The following is a 27532-nucleotide window of genomic DNA, read 5'->3' on the forward strand; positions in this document are numbered from 1 at the left end:
ATTAGCTACAGAATTTTCATAGATAAGTTTTGTCAGATTGAGGAATGGTCCTTGTTTATCAAGAATGGATATTGGTACATACAATATCACGTGTAACAGATAGCTAGTGGGAAGTACAGCACAGGGAGCTCAGCTCGGGGCCTGCTGATGACCTAGGGGGGTGGGATGAGGGGGTGGGATGGAGGCTCCTGAGGGAGGGATGCATGTACACATATGGCTGGTCTATGATGTTGTACAAAGAAACCAACACAGCATTGTAAAGCAATTATATTCCAGTAAAAAAAAATGGATATTGGATTTTGTCAAATGCTTTGTCTGCATCTATTGAGATGATTATATAATTTTCTCCTTATTATGTCAATATGGCAAATTATATTGATTTATTTTTTGATGTTAAACCAATTTTGCACTCCTAGAATAAACCCCACTTATCCATAATGTAGTTTCCTTTTCCAATATATTGGTGAACTATGATTACTAAAATACTGAGAATCTCTGTTTAGATTTGCATTATTTCTTTTTAAAATATTTGATAGATAGAATTTCCAGTGAAGCCATTTAGGCCTGAAGTTTTGTTTTTTAAATGGGAAGGGTTTTAGTTTTGAATCAAGTTTCTCAGGAACTATTCAGATTGTCTATTGGCTTTGTTGATTTTCTTTATACTTTATGTTCTACTTCGTTGATTTTTATGCTTATCATATTCTTCCTGTACTTCATTTGGGTTTAGTTTGCTCTATTTTTTATCTAGTGCCTTAATGTAGAAGCTTAAATCATTGACTTTACAATTTCCTTTTTATAAAATTATAAGCATTGAAAGCTATGAATTTCCATCTTAGCATGTCATCAACTTTATTCTTCAAATTTTGATATGTTGTGCTTTCACTGCTGTGGTTTAGTTGCTAATTCATGTCCAACTCTTTTGTGACTCCATGTACTGTAGCCCACCGGGCTCCTCTGTCCATGGGATTACCTAGGCAAGAATACTAGAGCGACTTGCCATTTCTTTCTTCAGGCGGTCTTCCCGACCCAAGAATCGAACCTGTGTCTCCTGCATATCTTATCATTAATTTTTATTTCAATGCTGCTATGGTCAAAGAACGCACTGGGCATATTTTAATCCTTTTAAATAGACTTATTTTAGGCTCCAGCATATAGTCGGCTTTGGTCACTGTTTCAAGTGCACTGGAAGGAATGTGAACTTTGTAGCTACTGGATGTAGCAGCACAAACTCCGAAGCTTCCTCTTCATCATCCCCCTGCAGGAATCTGTCACTGGCCCCCTCCCCAAAGGCAATGCTTCTGTTTGCACAGTCTTGTCTTCTGATACTAGTTAAGTATAATATGACTTCCACACTATATCCCATGCCTTCCTACCCCTAGGTCTGATGTGCCAAGTGAAGACAAATCTGGGGCTGCTAAAGTGGTTCAGAGATATGGCACTGCTTGTCCAAAAAGATGTGATAACAATATAACCCTTTTTCCTTTTCATTATCTTTTATTCTGCTTTCCATGCAATATTATGATGACTAATTTGGCTCAGATCATGAACTTCTTATTGCCAAATTCAGACTTAAATTGAAGAAAGTAGGAAAAACCACTAGACCATTCAGGTATGACCAATAGATTTAAGGGACTAGATCTGATAGACAGAGTGCCTGATGAACTATGGATGGAGGTTCATGACATTGTACAGGAGACAGGGGTCCAGGTTCGATGCACGATACTGGATGCTTGGGGCTGGTGCACTGGGGTGACCCAGAGGGATGGTATGGGGAGGGAGGAGGGAGGAGGGTTCAGGATGGGGAACACATATATACCTGTGGCGGATTCATTTCAATATTTGGCAAAACTAACACAATACTGTAAAGTTTAAAAATAAAATAAAATTTTTAAAAAAAATGTAAAAAAAAAAAAAAAAAAGACCATCCCCATGGAAAAGAAATGCAAAAAAGCAAAATGGCTGTCTGAGGAGGCCTTACAAATAGCTGTGAAAAGAAGAGAAGTGAAAAGCAAAGGAGAAAAGGAAAGATATAAGCATCTGAATGCAGAGTTCCAAAGAATAGCAAGGAGAGATAAGAAAGCTTTCCTCAGCGATCAATGCAAAGAAATAGAGGAAAACACAGAATGGGAAAGACTAGAGATCTCTTCAAGAAAATTAGAGATACCGAGGGAACATTTCATGCAAAGATGGGCTCGATATAGGACAGAAATGGTATGGACCTAACAGAAGCAGAAGACACTAAGAAGAGGTGGCAAGAATACACAGAAGAACTGTACAAAAAAGAGCTTCACGACCCAGATAATCACGATGGTGTGATCACTCATCTAGAGCCAGACATCCTGGAATGTGAAGTCAAGTGGGCCTTAGAAAGCATCACTACAAACAAAGCTAGTGGAGGTGATGGAATTCCAGTTGAGCTATTTCAAATCCTGAAAGATGATGCTGTGAAAGTGCTGCACTCAATATGCCAGCACATTTGGAAAACTCAGCAGTGGCCACAGGACTGGAAAAGGTCAATTTTCATTCCAATCCCAAAGAAAGGCAATGCCAAAGAATGCTCAAACTACCACACAATTGCAGTCGTCTCACACGCTAGTAAAGTAACGCTCAAAATTGTCCAAGCCAGGCTTCAGCAATATGTGAACCGTGAACTTCCAGATGTTCAGGCTGGTTTTAGAAAAGGCAGAGGAACCAGAGATCGAATTGCCAACATCCACTGGATCATCAAAAAAGCAAGAGAGTTCCAGAAAAACATCTATTTCTGCTTTACTGACTATGCCAAAGCCTTTGACTGTGTGGATCACAATAAACTGTGGAAAATTCTGAAAGAGATGGGAATACCAGACCACCTGACCTGCCTCTTGATAAACCTATATGCAGGTCAGGAAGCAACAGTTACAACTGGACATGGAACAACAGACTGGTTCCAAATAGCAAAAGGAGTATGTCAAGGCTGTATATTGTCACCCTGCTTATTTAACTTCTATGCAGAGTACATCATGTGAAACACTGGGATGGATGAAGCATAAGCTGGAATCAAGATTGCCAGGAGAAATATCAATAACCTCAGATATGCAGATGACACCACCCTTATGGCAGAAAGTGAAGAGGAACTCAAAAGCCTCTTGATGAAAGTGGAAGAGGAGAGTGACAAAGTTGGCTTAAAGCTCAACATTCAGAGAACTAAGATCATGGCATCTGGTCCCATCACTTCATGGGAAATAGATGGGGAAACAGTGGAAACAGTGTCAGACTTTATTTTTGGGGGCTCCAAAATCACTGCAGATGGTGATTGCAGCCATGAAATTAAAAGATGCTTACTCCTTGGAAGGAAAGTTATGACCAACCTAGATAGTATATTGAAAAAGCAGAGATATTACTTTGCCCACAAAGGTCCGTCTAGTCAAGGCTATGATTGTGATCATGTATGGATGTCAGAGTCAGACTGTGAAGAAAGCTGAGAGCTGAAGAATTGATGCTTTTGAACTGTGGTGTTGGAAAAGACTCTTGAGAGTCCCTTGGACTGCAAGGAGATCCAACCAGTCCATCCTAAAGGAGATCAATCCTGGGTGTTCACTGGAAGGACTGATGCTGAAGCTGAAACTCCAATAATTTGGCCACCTCATGCAAAGAGTTGACTCATTGGGAAAGACCCTGATGCTAGGAGGGATTGGGGGCAGGAGGAGAAGGGGATGACAGAGGATGAGATGGCTGGATGGCATCACTGACTCTATGGATGTGAGTTAGGGTGAACTCCGGAAGTTCACGCCTCCGGGAGGCATGGCATGCTGTGATTCATGGGGTCGCAAAGAGTCGGACATGACTGAGTGACTGAACTGAACTGAACTGAATTTGAGAGCTGAGAGTTAGTTATGAGGAAGGAAGAATGTCGCTGGGCCAGATGTTGCCACTATACTCACAGGATCATCTCCATCTCCCTGTGAGGTCTCTCCTCTCTGACTCAGGACACAGCTTGTGTGGTATGTCAGATAAGCTTTTCCTGTACACTGAGTTTTTATATTTTTTAATAGTTAACATACATGCGCTGGAAAATGTGCTTTACAAGAAACAGAACATCCCTCTCCAACCCATGACTTGAAGAATGGATACATTTAAGTTTTGGAATTGATTGGACTCAAAGCAAAAGATCAAACAAATGAAGATATAGGGGGTTCACTCATGGGCCAAATGTGTGACTATGATACCAAGTTATGAGGCTTAGACAAACCGGAAACTGGTGTGATCACTGCCATAGAGTCAGTACTTGCTACTGTAATGATGTGAACCAAACTTCACTGACTTTAAATTATTCTAAGTCCTTCCAGGATGCTCCCTACTCAGATCTGTGAACCCAACACAGAGAGCAACACACAACTTCCCAAGTCCACCCAGGGAAAGCACCTCCATCGCGCCTGACAGTATCTGTCTGTCTTGTTCCCAGTGGGGCCCTGAGATGGCATCTGCAGCTGCTCAGGGGGAAACGTTTTGGGGAAAGGAGGAGTTTGAGCCCACTTCTGCCCATCCTCTCCTGCCTCCCCTGTATTCGGCACATGGAAGGCTGCTCACCTTTTCCCACTCACGGTCCTTGTTCAGCACGATGACCACCAGTCTGGGATGCACCTGGTAGCCTTCCTCAGTGAAGGACAAGTCTTTGCCATCCCACGTCACATTGACCATGAATCTGGAGAAAGGAAGAGAGAAAGGCAAATGTTTAGGGGAAAATCTAAGAGGTTTCAGACAAATGAGCGGACGCCACCATCCGTGTAACACTGAGAAGGTATAAACTCATTGCCAGCAGCCTCTACCTGTGGAAGCATCAGTACCTGTGCAGGCTCTGCTCATCTCCATGCACTCTTTTCCATGAGCCTGTAATCACTCCCAGACTCCCGTAACTGGTTGCGATTAACAGATAAGTTGGAACATTTTTGTCCTGTCAAACTACAGACCTTTGTTCAATGATCTTCTAACAAGAGGATCTGAAAGCATGTTTTAATAAGCTACTCTAAAGGAAACTGCTTGCTCACAAGCCATATGGTATACAACATCAAAGAAATGATATCCCATCAATTCATTATTCATTCAGCTAATATTTATTAAATATTTGCTACATGCCAGTAATCAGCTAGTTGGCTGGGGATAAACAAGAAAATAGACATGATCCCTGCTCTCCAGAAGCTTATAGTCTAAGAGAGAGGACAGGTATTAATTGGTTAATTACAGCTATATGACAAGTGTTGGGCTTCCTGGGTGGCTCAGTGGTAAAGAATCTGTCTGCAATGCAGGACATGTGGGTTTGATCCCTGAGTCAGGAAGATCCCCTGAAGAAGGACATGGCAACCCACTCTAGTATTCTTGCCTGGGAAATCCCATGGACAGAGGAGCCTGGTGGGCTACAGACCATGGGGCCACAAAGACTCAGACACGACTTTGTGACTCAACAACAACAGATGACAAGTGTCAGGATGGCGGGGGTGGGGTGCATGTGCTCCGTGAAAGTGAAACGGGGCTCAGACCAGGCTTCTATAAGGAAGTGCAGCTTGACCCGAAGGATGAGGCAGCATTAACTAGATAAGAAAAGACACAAGCACACTCAAGCAAAGGGGGCAGCATGGGCCAAGGTCCTGTGGTAGTGCTTACTGAGGCCTGAGTGCAAACCAGTGCAGCTGGAGCAGAGAGCGCCAAGGGACTGTGGGCTGTGGTGTGGGTGAGAATGCGAATGGGGCAGACAGTGCAAAGCTTTTCAGGCCGTTTAAGGAGTCCTGTCTTTGCTTTAAAACAATAGAAGGACATTGAAGATTTTAAGCAGTGATATAATCAGACTTGAAGGTTGTGTAGAGAACAGGCTTGCAGAGGACCGCAGTGAGTATGGGGGACTGGTTACAGTGCTCTTATTAATCCATGTTAGAGATGATGCTGGCTTTGACCCCAAAAGAGGAGGAGAAGGAAGAGCAGGAGCCCCAACACACAGGATCAAGTGGAGAAGTTTTTAGCAGGTATTTAGGGACAGGTTAGATGTGAGGGTGGAGGAGAGAAGCATCATGAATGGGTCTTCAGTGTCTGCCCTGTACAACATCCATCAGTTATCTTTATCACAAGGGATGCTTGTCTGTCTCACAATACTCCATCTCCAACCCTCCCTTCTCAAAACCACTTGCCAAGGCTCAGCGCTGACATGAAACAAAACAGGATTTGGGAGGGAAGGTTCTCAGGGATTCACATTTCCTTTTCAGCTTGAGAAAACTGTGACACTGTTAAAGATGTCCAGAAAACGTAGCACTTAGCAGATAGTCAGCAAATGCAGTATGGTGGTTAAAAGCAATCAAACACCCCCAGAAAGGCAGGGTATCTCAAAGCCGGAGCATTTTCTTGCTTTATATTCCCTTAACAACAAAAGCAGCTGAAGAAGTAAAATATTAAGGAAGAGGACTAGAATATAACAACAATTCCACGTGACTGGCCTGATTGATCACATGTCTGCCCCCGGGCAGCCACAGCACACAAGACCTGACTTGTCCTCTGGGGAAAGAATCAGGTCTTCAAGGTGAAGAAAGTGGGGGAAAGGCAAAAAACATTTCTGTGGATCCATTCAATGGCCTCTTTGAGTCCTTAAAAAATCATGTTTTTCAAGAAAAGTTAATGGCATGAAGATAATTCTCACTACTTAAACAAGCAGAAAAGAAGATAAAAATAGGGTTTGTCTATGCATGGAAAGATTCCAGGTACTTTCTATTTTCTTTTGTGTTATCTTTGTACTCTTGAAATTTTCTGCAAATACTTTTTATTTTTAACAAAGATACTCTTTGTTTAAACACAGAAAAAAAAATCAAACACTGCTATTCTGGAAGAGGCAAAGAGCAATCACTATCCTATTTGGTACATCTGATAATTTCCTAGGAAGATAATTTATGGATTCAACAACTATTTACTGGATGTCTATTATGTGCCAGGCCTTACAGCGAGTCCTATAAATACAGAAATAGAAAACACAGTGTCCATCCCACCCCTTCCATTCTCACAATTCAGTGACACAGACACGCAAACGTTGCTAGCACGTAGAAGGCCACTCGTGTCCTGGTGCTCTGTAAATAGGAGAAGCCGTGAGAACGTAGAGGAAGGGTCCCTAATGTGAGCTCCGTGACACAGGGAGGGCTTCCAGGGGAATCTTCAGGAGCAAAGGGGTTGACAAGAGGTGGGGAAGAATATTCGGAGCAGAGGAGTCATCTTCAACAAAAGAGAGTCAGCAAAGGAAGTGACACGTGCTGTGGGATGTAGGAAATAGCTTAGTAAGAACAACAGGCAGTGGGATGCATCCACAGAGCATCTCTGAAGCCAGATCATAGGGGCCTTAAGTGTCTGGATTTTGATCAGAAGGACATGAGGATCATGGAAGGTTTTGAGGGGAGGAGTGACTCACTGCACACAGGAAACTGCAAAGCCAAGGGCGTAGACCCATGAAACATCACTATGGGACACTGCCCAGGGAGTTTCAGCATAAAAACTACAGACAAAGCCCACCAGTGGACTTTATCTGGGCTGGCAAAAAAAATCCATCACCAAGTCACTCTGTATCTGCAGTCTAAAACTCACAGGTAGGCCAGCTGATTAATTGAGGGGTTTTGCTTGTTTTAAATGTAATCCAATAAGCTCTCAAGCCAAGTTTTGATTGTACAATAACTTGAGGTAACTAGAGCTCAGGTTCAGTCTACCTAATGCCCCAAATGTAAGTGAAACTGAGAAATTTAGTCCATCCACAAGAGCTTTAGAAATACCCAGCTCATTATATGTTTGGAAAAGGCGGACCAGCGGACGAATCCTTTGGGTTTGACTTGGACACCTGGCCCGGAGGAGAGCCATTCACAGGGTTATGCTGTGTGAACGGATGTTGCTGTCACCGCTTTAATCTAGGAGCTGGCATGCCCTATTGAGCACCTGCTCTTCTTCCGATTTGCCAGTTGAATGTACTTAAATCTCTCCTTTCGTTCCCCACTTCTGTTTCCCCCACTTGTTCCCTTGCCTCCCATTTTGTAGTGAAATCAGATGGAATTAGCAGGGACATTATTCAGATGCCATTTCTTTTCTTCAGATTATATGGAAACAACTGTAAGGAAATTCTGACAACTCCAACTGTTCTGTGTTCCTTTAAGATTCAATATTCTGGGCCAATGAGTTCATATACTCAGTGTTTATATTCTCTACCTTCCTTCCTTTCTTTCTAGCTTTCTTCCTATTAAGAGTCTTCTGTCCCTTGGGAGGGGAAAAAGCCCTCTAACAGAATTTCTTTTGCTCAACAGTAATTTCATTATGAAGTTGGCAGGCAACAAGTACCTATTACCTTCAATTCCACCATCCAATTTCTAGGAAGGACAATCCATATTTCCGCAGGCTTTCTTCCCACTTAAACTCACTCTAGAGAAAAATTCTTTACCCAGGGAAAAACCATTCTACACCCCACTGCTTGGTCCCCATTAACACCTGCTGGGCACTTGTATTAAACAGTAAAATCTTATCACTGTTTTATCTCTTGAAAATTGATTACAAACTTTTAGTGACCAGATAAAGTATAAGAAATTCTGGCTGCTGCTAAGCTTCAAATTACATCTTTGATATTTCCATCAGGAGCAATAAACACACGAGGGCATGCTGGCAAAACGTGGATGTGGGGAAGGCTCTGGTGGCTTGCAAAGGATCCATTTTTTGTACTATTATTGTCTGTTGATTGTGAAGTGCAAAGCCATTTTTAATCAATGACACACGTAACAGAAAATATGTAAATTACGTGATGCACATACATCCAAGTTTCCTTTGGTACCTACAGCCTCAGGTGTATGAAGCTGAAGTCCCAGGTGAAAGAAACATTTCTGTCCCTTGTATTTTGTGCCCTATGAATGGTTGGTGTATGTGGGTCAGAAATAACATGGAAAAACATGGTGGACTGTTTTTCCTACATTATCACCACCAAAAAAATTTGGGTCAGGATTATCAAGTTCTTTCAAGATCTTATCAAGATCTGCTTTAAACAGCAGTCACCAACTACAGGTGGCTATGGAGCATTTGAAATGTGGTTAGTGTGAATAGAAATATGCTAAAAGGGCATGACGAAACTGGATTTGGAAGACTTTGTATGAAAAAAAGAAAAGTGTAAAATCTCTTGAATAAATTTATATTGATTTCATGTTGCAATACTTTAGACACGTTGATTGCAATAAGATACATCATTAAAATGAATTTCATCTTCTTTTTACTTATTCGAAGTGCTACCAGATAATTTAAGAAGATAAATAGCTTACATTATATTTCTATTGGATAGCTATGCAGGACCGTCTTTGGTGTTTTGTCTTGTTTTCTTAACCAGTAGATCCATCATGAAGGCAGGGACCTCTCCTGCCTTGTTTTGTATTTTATTGCTAGTTCTGAACAGAGCGCCTGGCTCACAGGAGGTGCTAAAATGAACAGGTGCAGAATGAACAAAAGAATGAATTGCTATCTAGCAACTGCTGGGATCAAACCCTGCCTCTGCTGCTCCCCAGCTTTGTCTCTTAGGGTTGTACATTTAAAACTCTCTGAGCTTCAATTTCCTTCTTTGTAAAAACGGATCAGGTTAAACCATATGAACTAACTGTGACACCTTCATGTGGTTCAACCTAACTGATCCCTAACTCCCAAGTTTCGTGAGCGGGATTAGCAATAGTTCATGGAAACATCCAGTCCAATTTTTGGTACACAGATGTTGCTAAGCCTTTACATAAAGCTTCCATGCATTTTGTTAAATAGTTTTCTACTCTGACATATTTCCTAACACACTGCCCCAAACGCAACCTTGTTAGTCCCTGTACAGCCATGCTTATTGCTACCATTCCATTCCCTCATTGCCAGACTGCTTTCTTTTCATCAAAAGCCAACCATATGATATCTGCTTTTCTCTTCCTGACTTACTTCACCCTGTATGACAGATTCTTGGTCCATCCACATATTAAGGCATATATGTGGAATCTAGAAAAATGGTACAGATGAACATATTTCCAGGGCAGGAGTAGAGACACAGATGTAGAGAACAGACTCCAGCGGGGGAAGGAGAGGGCGAGATGGAGTGGGAGACTAGGGTTGACATACATACACTACCACGTGTAAAACAGATAGCTGGTGGGGAGCTGCTGTCCAGCACAGGGCGCTCAGCTCGGTGCTCTGTGATGACCGAGAGGGTGGGATGGGGGTGGCTGGGCAGGAAGGAGGTCCAAGAGGGAGGGGACATATGTACACTTACAGTTGATTCACATCTTTGTCCAGCAGAAACTAACACAACATTGTAAGGCAATTATACCTCAATAAAGAAAAAAAAGAAAGAAAAAAAAAAGTCATCCATATATGGTTTGCATCGTGTCCAACTCTTTGTGACCCCATGGACTGTAGCCCACCAAGGTCCTCTGTCCATGGGATTCTCCAGGCAAGAATACTGGAGTGGGTTGCCATTTCCTCCTCCAGGGGATCTTCCCGACCCAGGGGTCTAACCCGAGTCTCTTATGTCTCCTACATTAACAGGCAAGTTCTTTACCACTAGCACCACCTGAAAAGGCCAATAAAAAAAAAAAAAGAAAGAAAGAAAAAATAAGCCATCCAAATATATGCTGCATAAGCTTTTAACTATTACTTAAAATGTCTCCTTCCTCCAGATTTCTATTTTCTCTCTTTTGCCTCGTAACTCTCCTTTAACTTCCCAAATCTGATTGTTTGCAATGTTCTCTAGACATATCTATTATTCACTATTTCCCTTCAGACTTTAATTCCTTACAGTTTCATAAATGCCACCATAACCCATTCAGTGTGTCTCAACTTTCAGTTAATTTTCCATCTGCTTTGCTATCTCCCTTGTTTCCCAGGCCTTTCCCCGACTCACACTATCCCTTAAATCTCTACTTGGACTGCTTTGGGTGTCACCATTTTTTTCATTTGTCAGCTAATTTACATGTTTTGGAAAACAGAGTCACTGTTTTCTTTAACCTTTTTTCAGTTCTCAAGACACTCTCATTTTTACAAAATGTTGTGGCTCTTTCCAACGTCCTCCTGGTGGTTTGAAATCCCTTCCACTTGGATACCTTTCTCAGCACCTTCTTATCCTCCATTAACCCTTCCCTTATGGGTATGAATCCTCTCTTTAGAGCAAAGTCATGGAGCTTTTATCACTTTTAATTCCCAACTCCTGCCCCACATCTTCTCCAAATACATCCTCACACCATCTCCTTTCAGCGAGGCTCTTGATGAGTGTACTTTCCTCCTTGCCCCGTGCTCAGTCTCATATACTCATTGGTGGTTTCCGGTTTCCCTTGAATGATTACCAAAGGCATGACCACAGAGCTGAAACTTAAATGTCAGGACTGAAATATAATAACTCCAACACACAGATCTGCATAATCCAGGCCAGCAAGGCATTCAAAACGGGCTCAGAAATGACAGCATTATGAAAAAGCAAAAAAAAAAACAAAAAAAAAAAGAATAAAATAAAAAACTGGGTTAAAAAAAGAGAGTGAATATTTACTCTTTCTCAAATTCCATTGTGGCCAAATTACAAAAGAAAAAAACAACATATTAATGTTAATTGTCAGCTAAGCAATACTAATTTTTAAAAAAATTAGAACAGGAGTGGCAAGCTCCAAAAAGGCAAGGATGTTTATTTTGATCACTGAGATTCTAAAACACTTTAGAGTGTCTTGCAGTACGAGCTTAAACATATTTGTTGAATAAAGGAACAAATGAACGAGTGGCCATAGGCCACTGAGATCGTGTTCATTCAATGTTTATTTTCTGTGCAACTGTAGAGAGGCAATTCTGCAAGACGACTGCTTAGTTTGGGAATCAGAAAGCTCGGGGTTAGAATGCAGTTCTGTGGCTTCCAATCCCAGGTAAGTCTCCTAAATTCTCAGAGCATCCATTTCCTCTTCTGTAAAAGTAAAATTATAATGGCCACATCTCTGTGTAATCACAGGGCTTACATTAGATGAAATTTAACAAGACAAGGTATGTAATGTGACCAGCAGAGTGTTTGGCACATAATGGTGTCTGGTAAATGATGACAGCGGGGGTAGTAGTAGTTGTCATGGTTTCACATAATTATCTTCTCTCCTTCTAAATTCTGAAATTAAAGGGCCTTCTCTGAGATGCTGGAGGATCATCTGGGCTGCTAATCCCCGTTTCTGAAGGGAGGCAATGAACCCTGCAGGTCCCTACCCCAGGCTAATCTGATTGCTCAGAGCTCCAGGTACCCCTGGACTGGACTATGGTGCAAGGGTGCTGACCCAGATGCCAGCCTGCGCTTCATATCTCTTGGGCTTCCTGTCTCTGCTTGGTGAGCATACCTGAGCCAAAAGTGATTTTTGAGGACTTGCCCCACCTACTGTCTTTTGAATATAACTTCTAAGTCTAAAACATGGAGTAAGTTAGGGTAAAGCTTTCTCTATAAGTGTGACTATTCTATTCATCTTGTCATTACACAACATTCCTGACCCATCTGGCTAAAAGTCTGCAGTGGGAACAGGATCTATGGCATAGGATCTAACATTGTTCAATCGCTTAGGGCTGCCCGACTCTTTGTGACCCCATGGACTGCAGCACAACCAGGCTCCTCTGTCCTCCACTATCTCCTGGAGTTTGCTCCATTCATGTCCGTTGAGTCGGTGATGCTAACCATCTCATCCTCTGCCACCCCCTTCTCCTTTTACCTTCCATCTTCTCTAGCATCAGGGTCTCTTCCGAAGAGTCGGCTCTTTGCATCAGGTGGCCAAAGTACTGGAGCTTCTGCTAGAAGATCAAAGCAGTAAATCCTAAAGGAAGTCAACCCTGAATGTTCACTGGAAGTACTGGTACTGAAGCTGAAGCTCCAATACTTAGGATCTAATATGTATGCTCTAACTCTACTTTATCAGGAGTTATTGGAAGACTGAGGGTCCATTAATAAAGCTGTTCTTGGGATCTCTTGCTCCTTATATGTGTAGTTCTTTCAGGAACCTGGTGGAGGATGTGGAAGTTCTTGAAATTCTGGATAGTATTTTGCAACACTATCAAAATAGTACTGAATATGTCACCATGAGCCCCTCATGACTCTGCCTCATCTAAGCATTTGGAACTGACTGGCACAGGGGTCAGTGGATCCAGTCCTTGCAATGAGCATCTATTCCAAGAGAACCAGACAAAAGTAGGCCACGTGACAAGCAGTTTCTACAAGCTTCCTAGATCACCTGTGTCTCTGCTGTCAGATTATTCAGGATCTCAAACAGGCAGATGTACATGCATACTGACTCCTCATCTTTCCCAAACATGCAGAATGGATCAATTCAAAGTGTGAATTTATCCAAGAATCTCTGGGTATCCCCCATCCTAGAACCTAGGCCCCGTGAGAAGAGGGAAATTTTCTCTTTTGTTCTCTGCTGTATCCTCCTTCCAGAACCCGGAACAGTGGCTGGCATGGAGAAGCTGCTCAGTACATATTAATGAGGGAAGGAAAAGTCGATGAGGTAACAAAGGCAGAGGAGAAAGGTGGGGTCAGACTGTGGGGCTTCTGAGCCTCCATCATCTTGTGAGCCCATCTCTCATAGTAAATGTCTTTCTCTATATAAATATCTTGCTAGTTCTGTTTCTCTGGAGAACCCTGACTAATACAACCCGATACTACCATCTGCCACAAGAACTATGAAAATAAAACATAAATCTGTGATAAATGTGATGCAAAAAGGGCCCCCGTGTTACTCATCACGTGTACAACTACATCTTTGGGCTACAAAGTCCTTGAGGACAAGAGTTCATAACTCAGTACTTTGAACTCTAGGAACATTGTCATGTAGAGGGAAGAGCAGATTAGGGATTTGCAAGCTGCAGTTGAGTTTTTAAATCCACCATGATTGATGCTGTACCTTCAAGCAAATCATCCAACTCCCAGGAGTGAGTTTCCCCTCACTCCTGCATCAATGGGGAAACCACTGCTGTCTTAGTCTGCTCACACTGCTATAACAAAACACCATACACTGGGTGCCTCAAACCACAAGCACTTATTTCTCATGGCTCTGGAGACTGCAAGTTCAAGGTCAAGCCTGGACAGATAGAGGTTCTGATGAGGATCCTCTTCCCAGTTTACATACCACTTTGTGGTGTCCTCACATGGCCCAAGAGTTGGCTCTCTTGTCTCCTCCTCTTTTTTCAGGGCACTAATTCCATCATGAGGGCCCCACCCTCACTACCTCATCTAACCTGAATTTCTTCCCAAAGGCTCCACCTCAAAATAACATCACACTGGAGTTCATCGTAACTTCAGCATGTGAATTTTGGGAGAATGCAAACATTCAGTGCAAAGCAATTACACAAAGTTAATGGGAAGTTTCATGGTGGTGGGGCTAAGAGGTAGGATTAACGTAAACATAACCATTTAGGTCACCGTAGATGTTTGTTGCTCATAAATGGTATGATGTAAACCGTTCATTGTTCATAAATGGTATGAACAACTATGCCAGTTTTCCCAGAACTGAGAGATTTCCTGGGGGAGGGGCCATTCAGTGCTAAAACCAGGACCTCAAGTTATGGATCAAAAATTAAGAGTTTGGTCCGGTAAGCAACACCTCAAAAGCACATCTATAGAAAGGTTTCAAATTCATTTACCAAATACATAATCAATTTAAACAAATATTGAGTAACCACTATATGCCAGCAACATGCAGGAGATAAAATGGTAAGTAAAAAACATGTGGTCCTTCCCATGAAGTTACTTAGAGTTTAGTGAAAAAGCAGGTAGGATACAATAATTTCAATAAATGGTAATATATCCGCAACTAAAGTACCTGATGCTATAGGAACATTAACAGGGGTTCTAATCTCTCAGAATACTGATTATTCTTCCATTATTCCATTTCTACTTGCTTTTTTTTTTTTCAGTGAAAACACCAAGTTAAATTCTCTGAAAGACTAAAAAATTCTCATGCTTTCCATCAACATATATACACTACCATGTGTAAAATAGCTAGCTAGTAGGAACATAAGGTATAGCAGGGGAGCTTAACTTGGTGCTCTGTGATGACCTAGAGGGGTAGGGGAGTTGAGAGGGGATATATGTATACACATAGCTGATTCATGTTCTTGTACAGCAGAAAGTAGCATAGCATTGTAAAGCAATTATTTGCCAGGAAAAAAAAAAAAACAAAACAAAACTCTCATGCTTTCCAGGTATAAAATTGGACAGGTAACATCAAGGACTAAAATGCACTAGATGCAAGATTACTGAGAATGGTGAAAATCCCAGCTAAAGGCATTCAACAAATTATTTTAAAAATAATATTGTAAATGAAATATAGCAATCTACTAACCATTCATTTGAACTATCTGTTCTAAATTTAAACTTATGAATATTCATATTCCTTCCTTTAGCAAAAACCCTGCTTCCTTCTATGCCAGTACAGCTCACAAGATTGCATCCTTTGGAGGGTGGCTTACTGACACACAATGAGCCCCCTTATTTTGAAAAACACTAACCCCCGCCCCCACCACTATATACACCAGAACATTTATTCTTCTCCTCTCCTTTGACCATAAAAAAATAGATCTGGTGGGAGAGGGTAGTGCACCTGACCCAAGCTGGAACCCTCAAATTCTCTCACCTAGGAATCTGAAAATTTATAGCTGAGACAGAGACCAGAAATTTTTCAATCTGGTCCAAGGTGATAGTAACTTTGTTTCATCAGTAAATGTAGGCTCACCTCCTGACCTTTCCAAACCTTGGCTTCTCAACATTTACCTTGATTTTTCAAGAAACTCCAGTAAAGTCCCAATGGATCCCCAATAGATTTTCGATCATTCATTATCTCATTTTGTTTAAATTAAGCTGCTGCTGCTAAGTCACTTCAGTCGTGTCCGACTCTGTGTGACCCCATAGACGGCAGCCTACCAGGCTCCTCCGTCCCTGGGATTCTCCAGGCAAGAACACTGGAGTGGGTTGCCATTGCCTTCTCCAATGCATGAAAGTGAAAAGTGAAAGTGAAGTTGCTCAGTTGTGTCTGACTCTTCATGACCCCATGGACTGCAGCCTACCAGGCTCCTCCACCCATGGGAGTTCCCAGGCAAGAGGCCTGGAGTGGGTTGCCATTGCCTTCTCCAGTAAATTAAGCTAGTCAGAATTAATTTCTGTTGCTTATTACTTAAACACTTTAAATAAATATTCGGGCTATTGAAAGATCTTACCTGGTCTCTTGACTCCCTGTATATCATCCCTTGCACTCATAGTAAGCCTACCTGCCAGATAAATGTTCTGAAACTTCAGTTTCTGTTATATGTACCTCTGCATAAAAGCTTGAAATGGCTACCTAATGTCCAAAACTAAAATGCACGCTCCTTAGTCAACTTTAGCTTTCAACCTTCCTTCCTAAAAACTGTTCTTTACTGACCCTGCTTTGGAACAGACTCAAATGACTCGTGGTGTCCTTGTGAATTTCCACTCCTTGGTTATTATTCCTACATTTTCTTTTACTGAGAAAACAGTAAAAACTATTGTTTCTCCCTACGGCTGTTTCTTGATAATATCTCTTCCCCTACCTGACCAACAAGGGTATCTCTGGCCACAGTGATTGGGTCAGGGATTGGCACGTGACTCAAGCTCATCCAATCAGAATCTTTCTCTGGGAATTTTCTGTTGAAACTAGAGAAAATATCCACCCTTTTGACTTAAGGAGATACAGTGACAAAAGTAGGTGAACCCATACCTATTTAAATGATGCTCTTCCCCATCTTAATGGGATGAAATAGTGAGCTGTAACAGAGAGAAAGGACAGAGAAAGAGGAGAATGAGAGCCAAAGAGACAGACAGGCAGCGATCTGAAGACACCATTTGAGCCTAGATCAAGATTTGGCAGGTAAGACATACACCCCATATTCTTTCCAGTTGAAAAGACCAATTCATCTTGTTTAATTAAATTTATTTTATTTTATAAAAAAATTAATTTGAATTAATAAATTTTAATCAATTATATTTATTTTATTAATATTCATTAAATTTATTTAAATCAATTATTTAGGAATAAAATTAATCAATATACGTATTTATGAATAAATTTAATAAGTAAATTCATTTATTTAAAAAAAATTTTGGTCACTCTGCACTGCATGCAGGATCCAGTTCTCTGACCAGGGATTGAACCCGTGCCCTCTGCATTGGAAGCAGAGAGTCTTAATCACTGGAATGCGAGAGAAATTCCTATTCTATTTTTTCTGAGCTTAATGAGAATTGGTTTTCTATCATTTAAATTCATTAAAGTCTCAATGAGTACAAAGACTTTTCTCCCCTAAATATTCATATATTCAGACCCCTCCAAAAAAACAGCACAGAGTTCACCTCTTCTCAAAATGTTCACTGATTCTGTAGGAGGGTTCCCTATACCCTCCTCAGAACTCCCATCACTTCCTCCGCAGCTCCCTTCTCCACCTTGGTGTTTGCAGAGCTTTCCACATACATATGCATCATCCTACTGTGCACATTCCACATCCATCCATCCATCCTTGGCTGGAGGGTAAATTCCTGGGACCGGGGCCCTGTCTGAGTTGCTGCTGCACGCCGTGCACCCTGAGCACAGTGTGCAGAGTATGGTAGGTGATCAGTGACCATTTGCTGAATGAACAGGACCAGGTTTTCATCTGGCCAGAGCTGGAGCCCTCAATAGCACAGAGAATGTCCTGGTGAGCTGGGTGACACCTCACACCCATCAGGACAGAGTTAAATACGTCCTGGCCTAAATAGCGGTCTAAATGCTGCCTCATCTCATAATGAAATTTGACAGCCCTGTGTAAATCCAGCAGTAATAATGTTTCACATCCTGCCATGGATTTCTGGTGTGGAAATGTGCCCCCTGGTAAACTCAGCTCCACAGTCCTGTCCTGCCCCGATAGTCATATTTTTGTCCGTAAATGCTAGATCACTTTTTTGGTGGGGAAGAAAATCATGTATTTACCTCCTAAAGAGCAAAGAAGAATTGCTGTTTCAACGATGGCTGTTTTTTTTTTTTTTTTCTATAAATAATAGAAAGAATACAGCTCTTTCTTTCTATAGGTCCTCTTCCTATTCGTTTTCCATAGCGCTTTAAAGGATTCCTTTTACAACCCCAGGGAGATGATTGTGGGGAGAGTAAAAAGAAGAGGAAACATAAGAGTAGGAAGGGAAAATGAAGGAAGAGAAGTTAGAGAGAAGGAAAGGCATGGGGAAGGGAGAGAAAGGCAGACAAATAAGAGACTGGACAGAGAAGCCTGGGAAAAGGAGGGGGTGTTCCCTCCCACTTGAATAATAAAATGAAATGGAGTTTGAAGCAGAGCAGGGCTCTTCAGGAAAGCTGGAAAGGGCGGTGTAGGAGGAAGAGAGAGAGGTAAAAAGAGAACCCACAGTAGCACAGGGAACTCTACTCAATGCTCCGTGATGACCTCAGTGGGAAGGAAATCTTTTTAAAAGGGGATATATGCATACATAGAGCCGATTCACTTTGTCACACAGCAGAAACTTCTATATTCCAATGTAAAGAAAAAGAAAAAAGAGAAAATGGACGGAGTCTGGAGCTGGTGCACAGGAAGCAGGAAGGGGCCCCATGCTGTGCCTTGGCACCACGCCCTCCCTGGTGACATTGGAAAAGTAGGTCAATTTCAGACCTGGCTGGGGGATGAATGGTCAGCCAGGAACAAGTGGTGGGAAGCGAGGGTGCTGAGTGAGACGCTGACCTACCCACAGGACCTGGGAGATGGGGCGCCTCCCTGGGATAACAGGAAGAATGAAAGCCAGTTCTGGACCTGCTGTGCCCAATAGACCTTCCCCCCAGGATGGAAATTCATACATCTGTGATGTGCGTGGCGGCAGCTGCTCATCACCTGGCACTGCTGAGCGCTTGAAATGTGGACAGTGTGACTGGGGAACTGAATTTTCCGTTTTACTTTATTTTAATTAGCTTAAATTTAAATAGCCACATGCGGCCCGCATCTGCCAGTGTTGGACAGCTCGAGTCTGGAAGCCGTGTGAATCATTGAGGAAGGAATTGATGGCCAAGAGGAACCAGGAGGCTGTTTTCCCAAACGCCCTAAGTGTACACTTCAGGTAGCACACAGATGCATTTCGATAAGCGCATAGGATAATTTTATTCGTAGAATCAAATCTGTTTATTTTAATATATATTTGAAAGTGGAACTAGCACCTCAGACCCCTTATTTCATAGATATCATTGCTTAGGCAGAAACTGCAGTGACATTTTATCTCTAAAAAGGTAAATCGATGTGAATAAGAAGTACAATGTGAAAAATATCACAGAGGGCTTAGAGATATGAAAAAGGTAATAAACATATTCATATAAATGGAATCATACAGTGTGTGACCTTTCCGTGTCTGGCTTCTTTCGCTTAGCATCCTGTCTTTAAGGTTCATCCTTGATGTAGCTTTCATCAGTATTCATTCCTTTCTGGCTGAATAATATTCCATTGTATGGACATAAATATTAAGCTTATCCATCCCTCTGTTGATGGACATTTGTTCACACCTTTTGGTTACTGTGAGTACTGATGCTATGAACGTTCAGGTCCAAGTTTTTTTTTGAATATTGTTTTAAATTCTTTAGGGGTACATAACTAGGACAGGAATTGTCTGGGGTAATGCAAAAGACAGAGGAACTACTGATCTGTGGAATCACTATCTGGTACTAGAGAGTCATGATGTCTGAAAAACACTTTGAATGTACTTATCACTGCCGAATTATATAGTTTAAAATGGTTAAGATGATAAATTTTATGTTATATGTTACATAAATTTTATAAATATAAATTGGATGCTATATTATATAAATTTTATATGTATTTTAATATTATTTAAAAACCCCATTTTTAAAAAATAACAAAGAGGGACTATCCTGGTGCTCCAGTGGTTAACACTTTGCCTTCCAATGCAGGGAGTGCAGGTTCTGTCCCTGTTCAGGGACCTAAGATCTCACATGCTTTGTGGTCAAGGGGCCAAAACATAAAACAGAAACAAATATTGTAACAAATTCAATAAAGACTCAAAACACCATGTTTTAAAAAAATATATACAAGAAGTAGTCTGAATTGGGATATGAGGTTTATCAGGGATCCCAGAGTTTTTTTGATCTAAACTTCTCTCCAAGGATCATTTCTATGACCTCTCTGATAGAAAGGTCAGCCTAGACACAAAGGGCACAAGAGTAACAGGTGCTGTGCTTACGCGCTCAGTCACGTCCGACTCTGTGCAACCCCACAGACTGCAGCCCGCCGGGCTCCTGTGTTCATGGGATTCTCCAGGCAAGAACACTGGAGTGGGTAGCCTATCCCTTCTCCAGGGGATCGTCCCGATCTAGGAATCAGAATGGGGTCTCCCACACTGCAGGTGGATTCCTTACCAACTGAGCTACCGGGGAAGCCCAAATAAACAGGTGGCACTACATCAAACAAAAAGCTTCTTCAGAGCAAAAAAATAAAAAAAAAGAAGAGATAACCTAAGGAAAGGGAGAAAAATCTTTGAAAACTATATACCATATAAGAATGTAAAGTCAAGTGGGCCTTAGAAAGCATCACTACGAACAAAGCTAGTGGAGGTGATGGAATTCCAGTAGAGCTGTTCCAGGTCCTGAAAGATGATGCTGTGAAAGTGCTGCATTCAATATGCCAGCAAATTTGGAAAACTCAGCAGTGGCCACAGGACTGGAAAAGGTCAGTTTTCATTCCAATCCCAAAGAAAGGCAATGCCAAAGAATGTTCAAACTACCACACAATTGCACTCATCTCACACACTAGTAAGGTAATGCTTAAAATTCTCCAAGCCAGGCTTCAGCAATATGTGAACTGTGAACTTCCTGATGTTCAAGCTGGTTTTAGAAAAGGCAGAGGAACCAGAGATCAAATTGCCAACATCCGCTGGATCATGGAAAAAGCAAGAGAGTTCCAGAAAAACATCTATTTCTGCTTTACTGACTATGCCAAAGCCTTTGACTGTGTGGATCACAATAAACTGTGGAAAATTCTTCAAGAGATGGGAATACCAGACCACCTGATCTGCCTCTGGAGAAATCTGTATGCAGGTCAGGAAGCAACAGTTAGAACTGGACATGGAACAACAGACTGGTTCCAAATAGGAAAAGGAGTACGTCAAGGCTGTATATTGTCACCCTGCTTGTTTAACTTATATGCAGAGTACATCATGAGAAACTCTGGGCTGGAAGAAACACAAGCTGGAATCAAGATTGCCGGGAGAAATCTCAATAACCTCAGATATGCAGATGACACCACCCTTATGGCAGAAAGTGAAGAGGAACTAAAAAGCCTCTTGATGAAAGTGAAAGTGGAGAGTGACAAAGTTGGCTTAAAGCTCAACATTCAGAAAATGAAGATCATGGCATCCGGTCCCATCACTTCATGGGAAATAGATGGGGAAACAGTGGAAACAGTGTCAGACTTTATTTTTCTGGGCTCCAAAATCACTGCAGATGGTGATCGCAGCCATAAAATAAAAGATGCTTACTCCTTGGAAGGAAAGTTATGACCAACCTAGATAGCATATTCAAAAGCAGAGACATTACTTTGCCAACACAGGTTCATCTAGTCAGGGCTATGGTTTTTCCTGTGGTCATGTATGGACGTGAGAGTTGGACTGTGAAGAAGGCTGAGTGCCGAAGAATTGATGCTTTTGAACTGTGGTGTCAGAGAAGACTCTTGAGAGTCCCTTGGACTGCAAGGAGATCCAACCAGTCCATTCTGAAGGAGATCAGCCCTGGGATTTCTTTGGAAGGAATCATGCTAAAGCTGAAACTCCAGTACTTTGGCCACCTCATGTGAAGAGTTGACTCATTGGAAAAGACTCTGATGCTGGGAGGGATTGGGAGCAAGAGGAGAAGGGGACGCCAGAGGATGAGATGGCTGGATGGCATCACTGACTCGATGGACATGAGTCTGAATGAACTCCGGGAGTTGGTGATGGACAGGGAGGCCTGGTGTGCTGCAATTCATGGGGTTGCAAAGAGTCAGACATGACTGAGTGACTGATCTGATCTGATAGAAAAGATACAAGAAATTCACACAGCTCAACAGGGCAAAGACTAATAATCTGGTTTTTAAATGAGCAAAGGACTTGAATAGATATTTTTCCAAAGAAGATAGTCAACAGGTACATGCAAAGATGCTCAACCCCACTAATCATCAGGGAAATGTAAATGAAAACCACAATGAGACATCCCCTCATACCTTTTAGAATGGTTCTTATCAAAAAGATAAAAAGACAAGCGATAACAACTGTTGGCAAGAACGTGGAGAAAGGGGAACCTTGGGAATTCACGAATGTGAATTGGTTCAACAGTAATCCCACTTTCAGGTTAAATTCTAAGGAAAGAGGATCTGGAATGGGGTATCTTCACTCCCGCGTTCACTGCAGCATCATTCACAACAGCCAAGACAGAAACAACCTCAGTACCCATCTGAGGCTGGGAAAGATTGAGGGCAAGAGGAAAAGGAGATGACAGAAAGTGAGATGGCTGGATGGCATCACCAACTCAATGCACATGAGTTTGAGCAAACTCCAGGAGATAGTGAAGGACAGGGGAGCCTGGCGTGCTGCAGTTGATGGGGTCACAGTCGGACATGACTTAGCGACTCAACAACAGCAACAATTCATCTACAGATGTGTGGATTAAAAAATGTGACACACACACAGTGGAATATCAATCAGTCATAAAAAAGAAAACTCTTCCACTGGTGAAAAAAATGGATGGACCTTGAGGGCATTGTGCTAAGTGAATTAAGTCAGACAAAGACAAATACCATATGACCTCACTTTACATATGGAGTCTAAAAAAACGAAAACCAAGCCCATAGATTACAGAGAACAGATTGGTCATTGTCAAGGCAGGGGGTGGGGAATGGGGCAAAATGGGTAAAGGGGGGTCAAAATTACAGATTTCCAGTTATCAAACAAGTCAGGCAAATGCGATGTATAGCATGGTGATTATAGTTAATAATGTGCTATCTGAAAGTTGCTAAGACATAAACCTAAACATTCTCATCACTATGTATGGTGATGGATCTTCACTAGACTTATTATGATGATCATTTTGCAAGATATACAAACATCAGATCATTTCGTTGTACACCTGAAGCTAATATATATCAATTATATCTCAATTAAAATACCCATCTCATACAGCTGCTGTATTAAAAGAACAATACACAGAAATCATTTTATGCAGATCCTGGAACATAATAACTGAAGAATAAACATTAGTTATCACTGGTATGTGAAAAGTGAAATTGTGAGTTGCTCAGTTGTGTCTGACTCACTGTGACCCCATGGACTGCAGCTCGCCAGGCTCTTCTGTTCATTGAATTCTCCAGATAAGAATACATTCATAAGGAACAGTGGGTTGCCATTCCATTCTCCAGGGAATCTTCCTGACCCAGGGATCAAACCCTGGTCTCCTGCATTGCAAGCAGATTCTTTACTATCTGAGCCATTCAGTTCACTTCAGTTCAGTCGCTTAGCCAAGTCCAACTCTGTGGTCCCATAGACTGCAGCATGCCAGGCTTCCCTGTCCATCACCAACTTTCAGAGTTTACTCAAAGTCATCTCCATTGAGTTGGTGATGCCATCCAATCATCTCATCCTCTGTCGTCCCCTTCTCCTCCTGCCTTCAATCTTTCCCAGCATCAGGGTCTTTTCCAATGAGTCAGTTCTTAGCATCAGGTAGCCAAAGTATTAGAGTTTCAGCTTCAGCATCAGTCCTTCCAATGAATATTCAGAACTGATTTCCTTTAGGATGGCCTGATCTTCTTGCAGTCCAAGGGACTCTCAAGAGTCTTCTTCAACACCACAGTTCAAAAGCATCAATCCTTCAGTGCTCAGCTTTCTTTATAGTCCAACTCTCACATCCATACATGACTACTGGAAAAACCACAGCTTTGACTAGATGGATCTTTGTTGGTAAAGTTACGTCTCTGCTTTTTAATATGCTGTCTAGGTTTTAAGGGGCACAGTTAAGGGGAGGATCTGAGCCAAGGACCAAGGCTACTGAACTCCACATCTAGAGGGCAGCAGTGGCTGTGCTCTTCAGCACAAGTGGATGGAAGATTCTAAGGCAAAGAAATCAATGGACCCAAACAGTCTCCACATAGAAGGGTTTTAAGGTTATTTATCTAAACTGATAGAACTGCCTCCCTCCACACTTGATCCCAGCACACACTGCAGAACCCCTTCCTGACAGACAGCTGCCCATCTATTGGGAGGTGCCAGTCACTGTCTGAGTGCCATCTCCCCACTTCCTAGGAGGGTCCCTTTCACTGACAGCTCTAAGAGTTTAGCAAAGTCTTCCTTCCACAGAGCCAGAATTATTTCCTTGAAACTTCAACATGCTGGCTTTACTTCCCCACTGTAAGCAAAGGAGACTACAAAACTTTAAAACTCTGAAGACAAGTACTGTATCTCCCTTGGAAGTCCCTTCTGTGGGATTCTCCAGCCATTGCTCATGTATATTAGATATGAATACTCCTTTCCATTCCAAAGCACACCTGTAGATTCTTCTGTCTTTTCCCCAGACAGAATGTGGGATTTTCAGAATATGATCAGAATGAAATCTTATCCCAGGAACATTTATGTAAAGATTGACAGGCATTCAGCTACAACAAGGTAGGCAAACCTGTATTTCATGTCAAAGAAGTCATCAAACCTAGCGTCTTTATGTTTCCCCTTTACATAGGAATCCTTGTTGATGATATTCGACTGGGGGTTCGACACATGTCAGGCACAGTGCTGGGTGCTGAACATAAGTCACTAAATTTCACACCCCAGCCGCTTTGCAACGAAGCAGCTAATACAATCAATTGAGAGAGTGTTCGCATATTTCAGAAATTGGGTCTCATATCCCAGAAAGGAGCTCTATCCTACGCTTCACTTGCACTTCACTCATAAAAAAACAGCCCTTTGGTAAGAGCTATTTGATGAACAAGCACCCCACCCCCCCGCCCCGACCTTTTTTAAAGCTTTGCCTTTAACTAAGAGGTTACGTTTGCATTTCCCATCTCAGTCCTCAAAGCCTGCCAAGCATGTGGAAGGCAGATCACATCGGTGCAGGCTTGAAGTCTAAGTAAACACTGCCTCCATCTCTTCTCTGGGAGGGCTATTGCATTTCATCCATTGGGGTTCTTTCTACTTGCGGCTGATTTTCAAAAGAAAAAGAGAAAGGGAAAAAATTACAAAAATCCATTCTTTGGGGGGCAGTGGAACCAAGTGTTTAGAAAGAATTTAGAACAGTGGCTCCTGAGAACCTATGATTTATAAGAAAAGTAGAAAGTCATTCTTAGTCCAAAAGATAACGCACTTCTGAAATAAAATCAGAGGCTAATTTCTTCCCATGGAAGTAGAGCCAGGAATCAAAAATGCCAAGTCATCATTAACAAATGGCAAATTTGGGGGTAGGATGGGGAGGGAGATGGGAGGGATTTTCAAAAGGGAGGGGATATATGTACACCTGTGACTGATTCATGCTGCGGTTTGACAGAAAATAGCAAAATTCTGTAAAGCAATTATCCTTCAATAAAAAATAAATTATTTTTTTTAAATGGCAAGTTTTAGTATTTCTCTTCTTGACAGAAACACTTAGAAAGGCAGTAAAACTTTAGAGAACTGCCAGTTTCCAACATGTTGGCAGCCAAACCCAGCAGATGCACGAACAAGAGAGGCAGACCTAAGCCAGCCCGACAGGGGTACCATTTGGCAAATGGACAGCCTGCCACCACCAGGAATGTCCAACCCTGTCTGCTAGAGCTAACTCAACCAGCTGTGTGGCTGACAGGTCTGCACCTGCCTTGGATATCAATCTGGCTTCTGAACAGCATGGGCTGCCCCAGTTCCCACCGTGGTAATGCACAGTGGAACATTCTCCCCAAGTCCAAGTTCAGGAACCAGCTCCAGTGCGTATGATCACAGTGGCACAGAAGTTAGGTTCACTGAAGATGTACAAAGCAACCCAGAAGGGGCTTTCAGATCCAAACTGAAGGAGGAGTCAGTGAACTGAACTTGCCACCAATGTCAGATTAGCTCTATCATCTGGATGTGTCAGTAGCAGTCAGAGTAGCCCCCAAAGATGCGAAGCCTCAATTGGAAGCTAGAGCATCGCACAGCAAAGGCAGCTAAGCGGCAGGACGGCCAACAGTGATGCTTCCCACATGCAGGGAGGTGCATATGTTTCCATTTATTTGCATCCTATTGACTATGCAAAATTCTTAATAAGGCCAGTGGAAGATGCTGAAGCTGACAGCAAAGCACAAGTCAGGAAAATAGGAATTGACCGGTTAAGGAACACATTAAAATTGGGAAGCTGGAATTGAGTCTACTGCCCTTAATGACAGCAAACCCCTGCCTTAAAAAGAATGGCATGGACCCAGGCAACCATCCAAACATTCTGATAAAATAGAAAATACACACGAACGCATGTTTCTACTAGGCCGGCAGCTCTGCAGTCTGATTATTTATCATCAAAGCAAGTGCTCCAATTATTTGCTTCCCTATGCCTATGTGGTAAGAATATAATGGTATCCTGTTCCTAAAACTTCTAATTTCTTTTTTTTTTTAACCAAGAGTAAGAGAGGAGAGTCACAAATAGAAGTGTGCTCAACGTAGTGAACGAGTGTGACTCCTATATAATGCAAGTTAAGTGGGGATGACAAACACTGGATTTGGAGTCAAGCTGTCAGGGTTTGTGAACTCTTTCTCGGTGAAACTTGCGGGTTAGGTAAACGGGGGCTAAGTGGTTACTTCACCTCTTTGAGCCTCACCTTCCTCATCTGCTAAATGGAGACAACAGTAGAGCCTACTTCATGGAGTTGTCGTGAGGGTTCAATTGATTGATAAATGGAAAGAATGGAGCACAATGTGCCAGGCAAGCCCCAGGCACGTGATGGATGCTTATGATTGTTGAACCAGTTATTAATCAATTCTTCACTTCCTCCCTGAGATTCTTGACAGACACAAAAGAATATCACGTTTCCCAACCTTCAGCAACCTTTATCTTCTGGGTCTGGAGGCCTAAGCATTGAGTTGATATCTTTGTGTGATTTGACTATATCATATCACCTCTATGAACATTATTATCTTTATGTCTTAAAGGAGAATAATCTCACTTGACTCAGGATCATTATGAAGATTCAAGGCCATTCTGTATTTGAATCCAAAAAGCTCTATACAATACTATTGTATCAATAATCACTATCCATCATGCTGTTATGTGGAAGGGGAACCATACAAAATGATGGTCCTGTTAGCCATAGAGCCTCCCACAGAGCCCAAGCTTCATGGCAAGTCCCTGGGAAAAGTCAAACGGTGCAAGTGAAAGTGAAGGTGTTAGTTAGTTGTGCCTGACTCTGCGACCCCGTGGACTGTCGCCCGCCAGGTTCCTCTGTCCATGGAATTCTCCAGGCAAGAATACTGGAGTGGGTTGCCATTCCCATCTCCAGGAGAATCTTCCCGACCCAGGGATTGAACCTGGATCTCCTG

The 27532-nt window shown here is 42.1% G+C and overlaps 1 protein-coding gene across 2 annotated transcripts in view; it reads right to left on the minus strand.

Moving 5' to 3' along the window:
- The window catches only part of GRIN2A (glutamate ionotropic receptor NMDA type subunit 2A), a 449565-nt gene that overhangs the window by 147461 nt on the left and 274572 nt on the right, over positions 1–27532 (minus strand). For both annotated transcript variants that reach the window (XR_009492825.1, XM_059881544.1), the window contains exon 4: positions 4567–4681. Coding sequence is in view for 1 of the 2 variants with exons in the window: in XM_059881544.1 (XP_059737527.1) it covers positions 4567–4681 (115 nt within the window). In the remaining variant the exon portion in view is untranslated. The remainder of the gene's footprint in view (positions 1–4566; positions 4682–27532) is intronic.

The sequence above is a fragment of the Bos taurus genome, chromosome 25, assembly GCF_002263795.3.
Source record: "Bos taurus isolate L1 Dominette 01449 registration number 42190680 breed Hereford chromosome 25, ARS-UCD2.0, whole genome shotgun sequence".
In the NCBI taxonomy this organism is placed as follows: Eukaryota; Metazoa; Chordata; class Mammalia; order Artiodactyla; family Bovidae; genus Bos; species Bos taurus.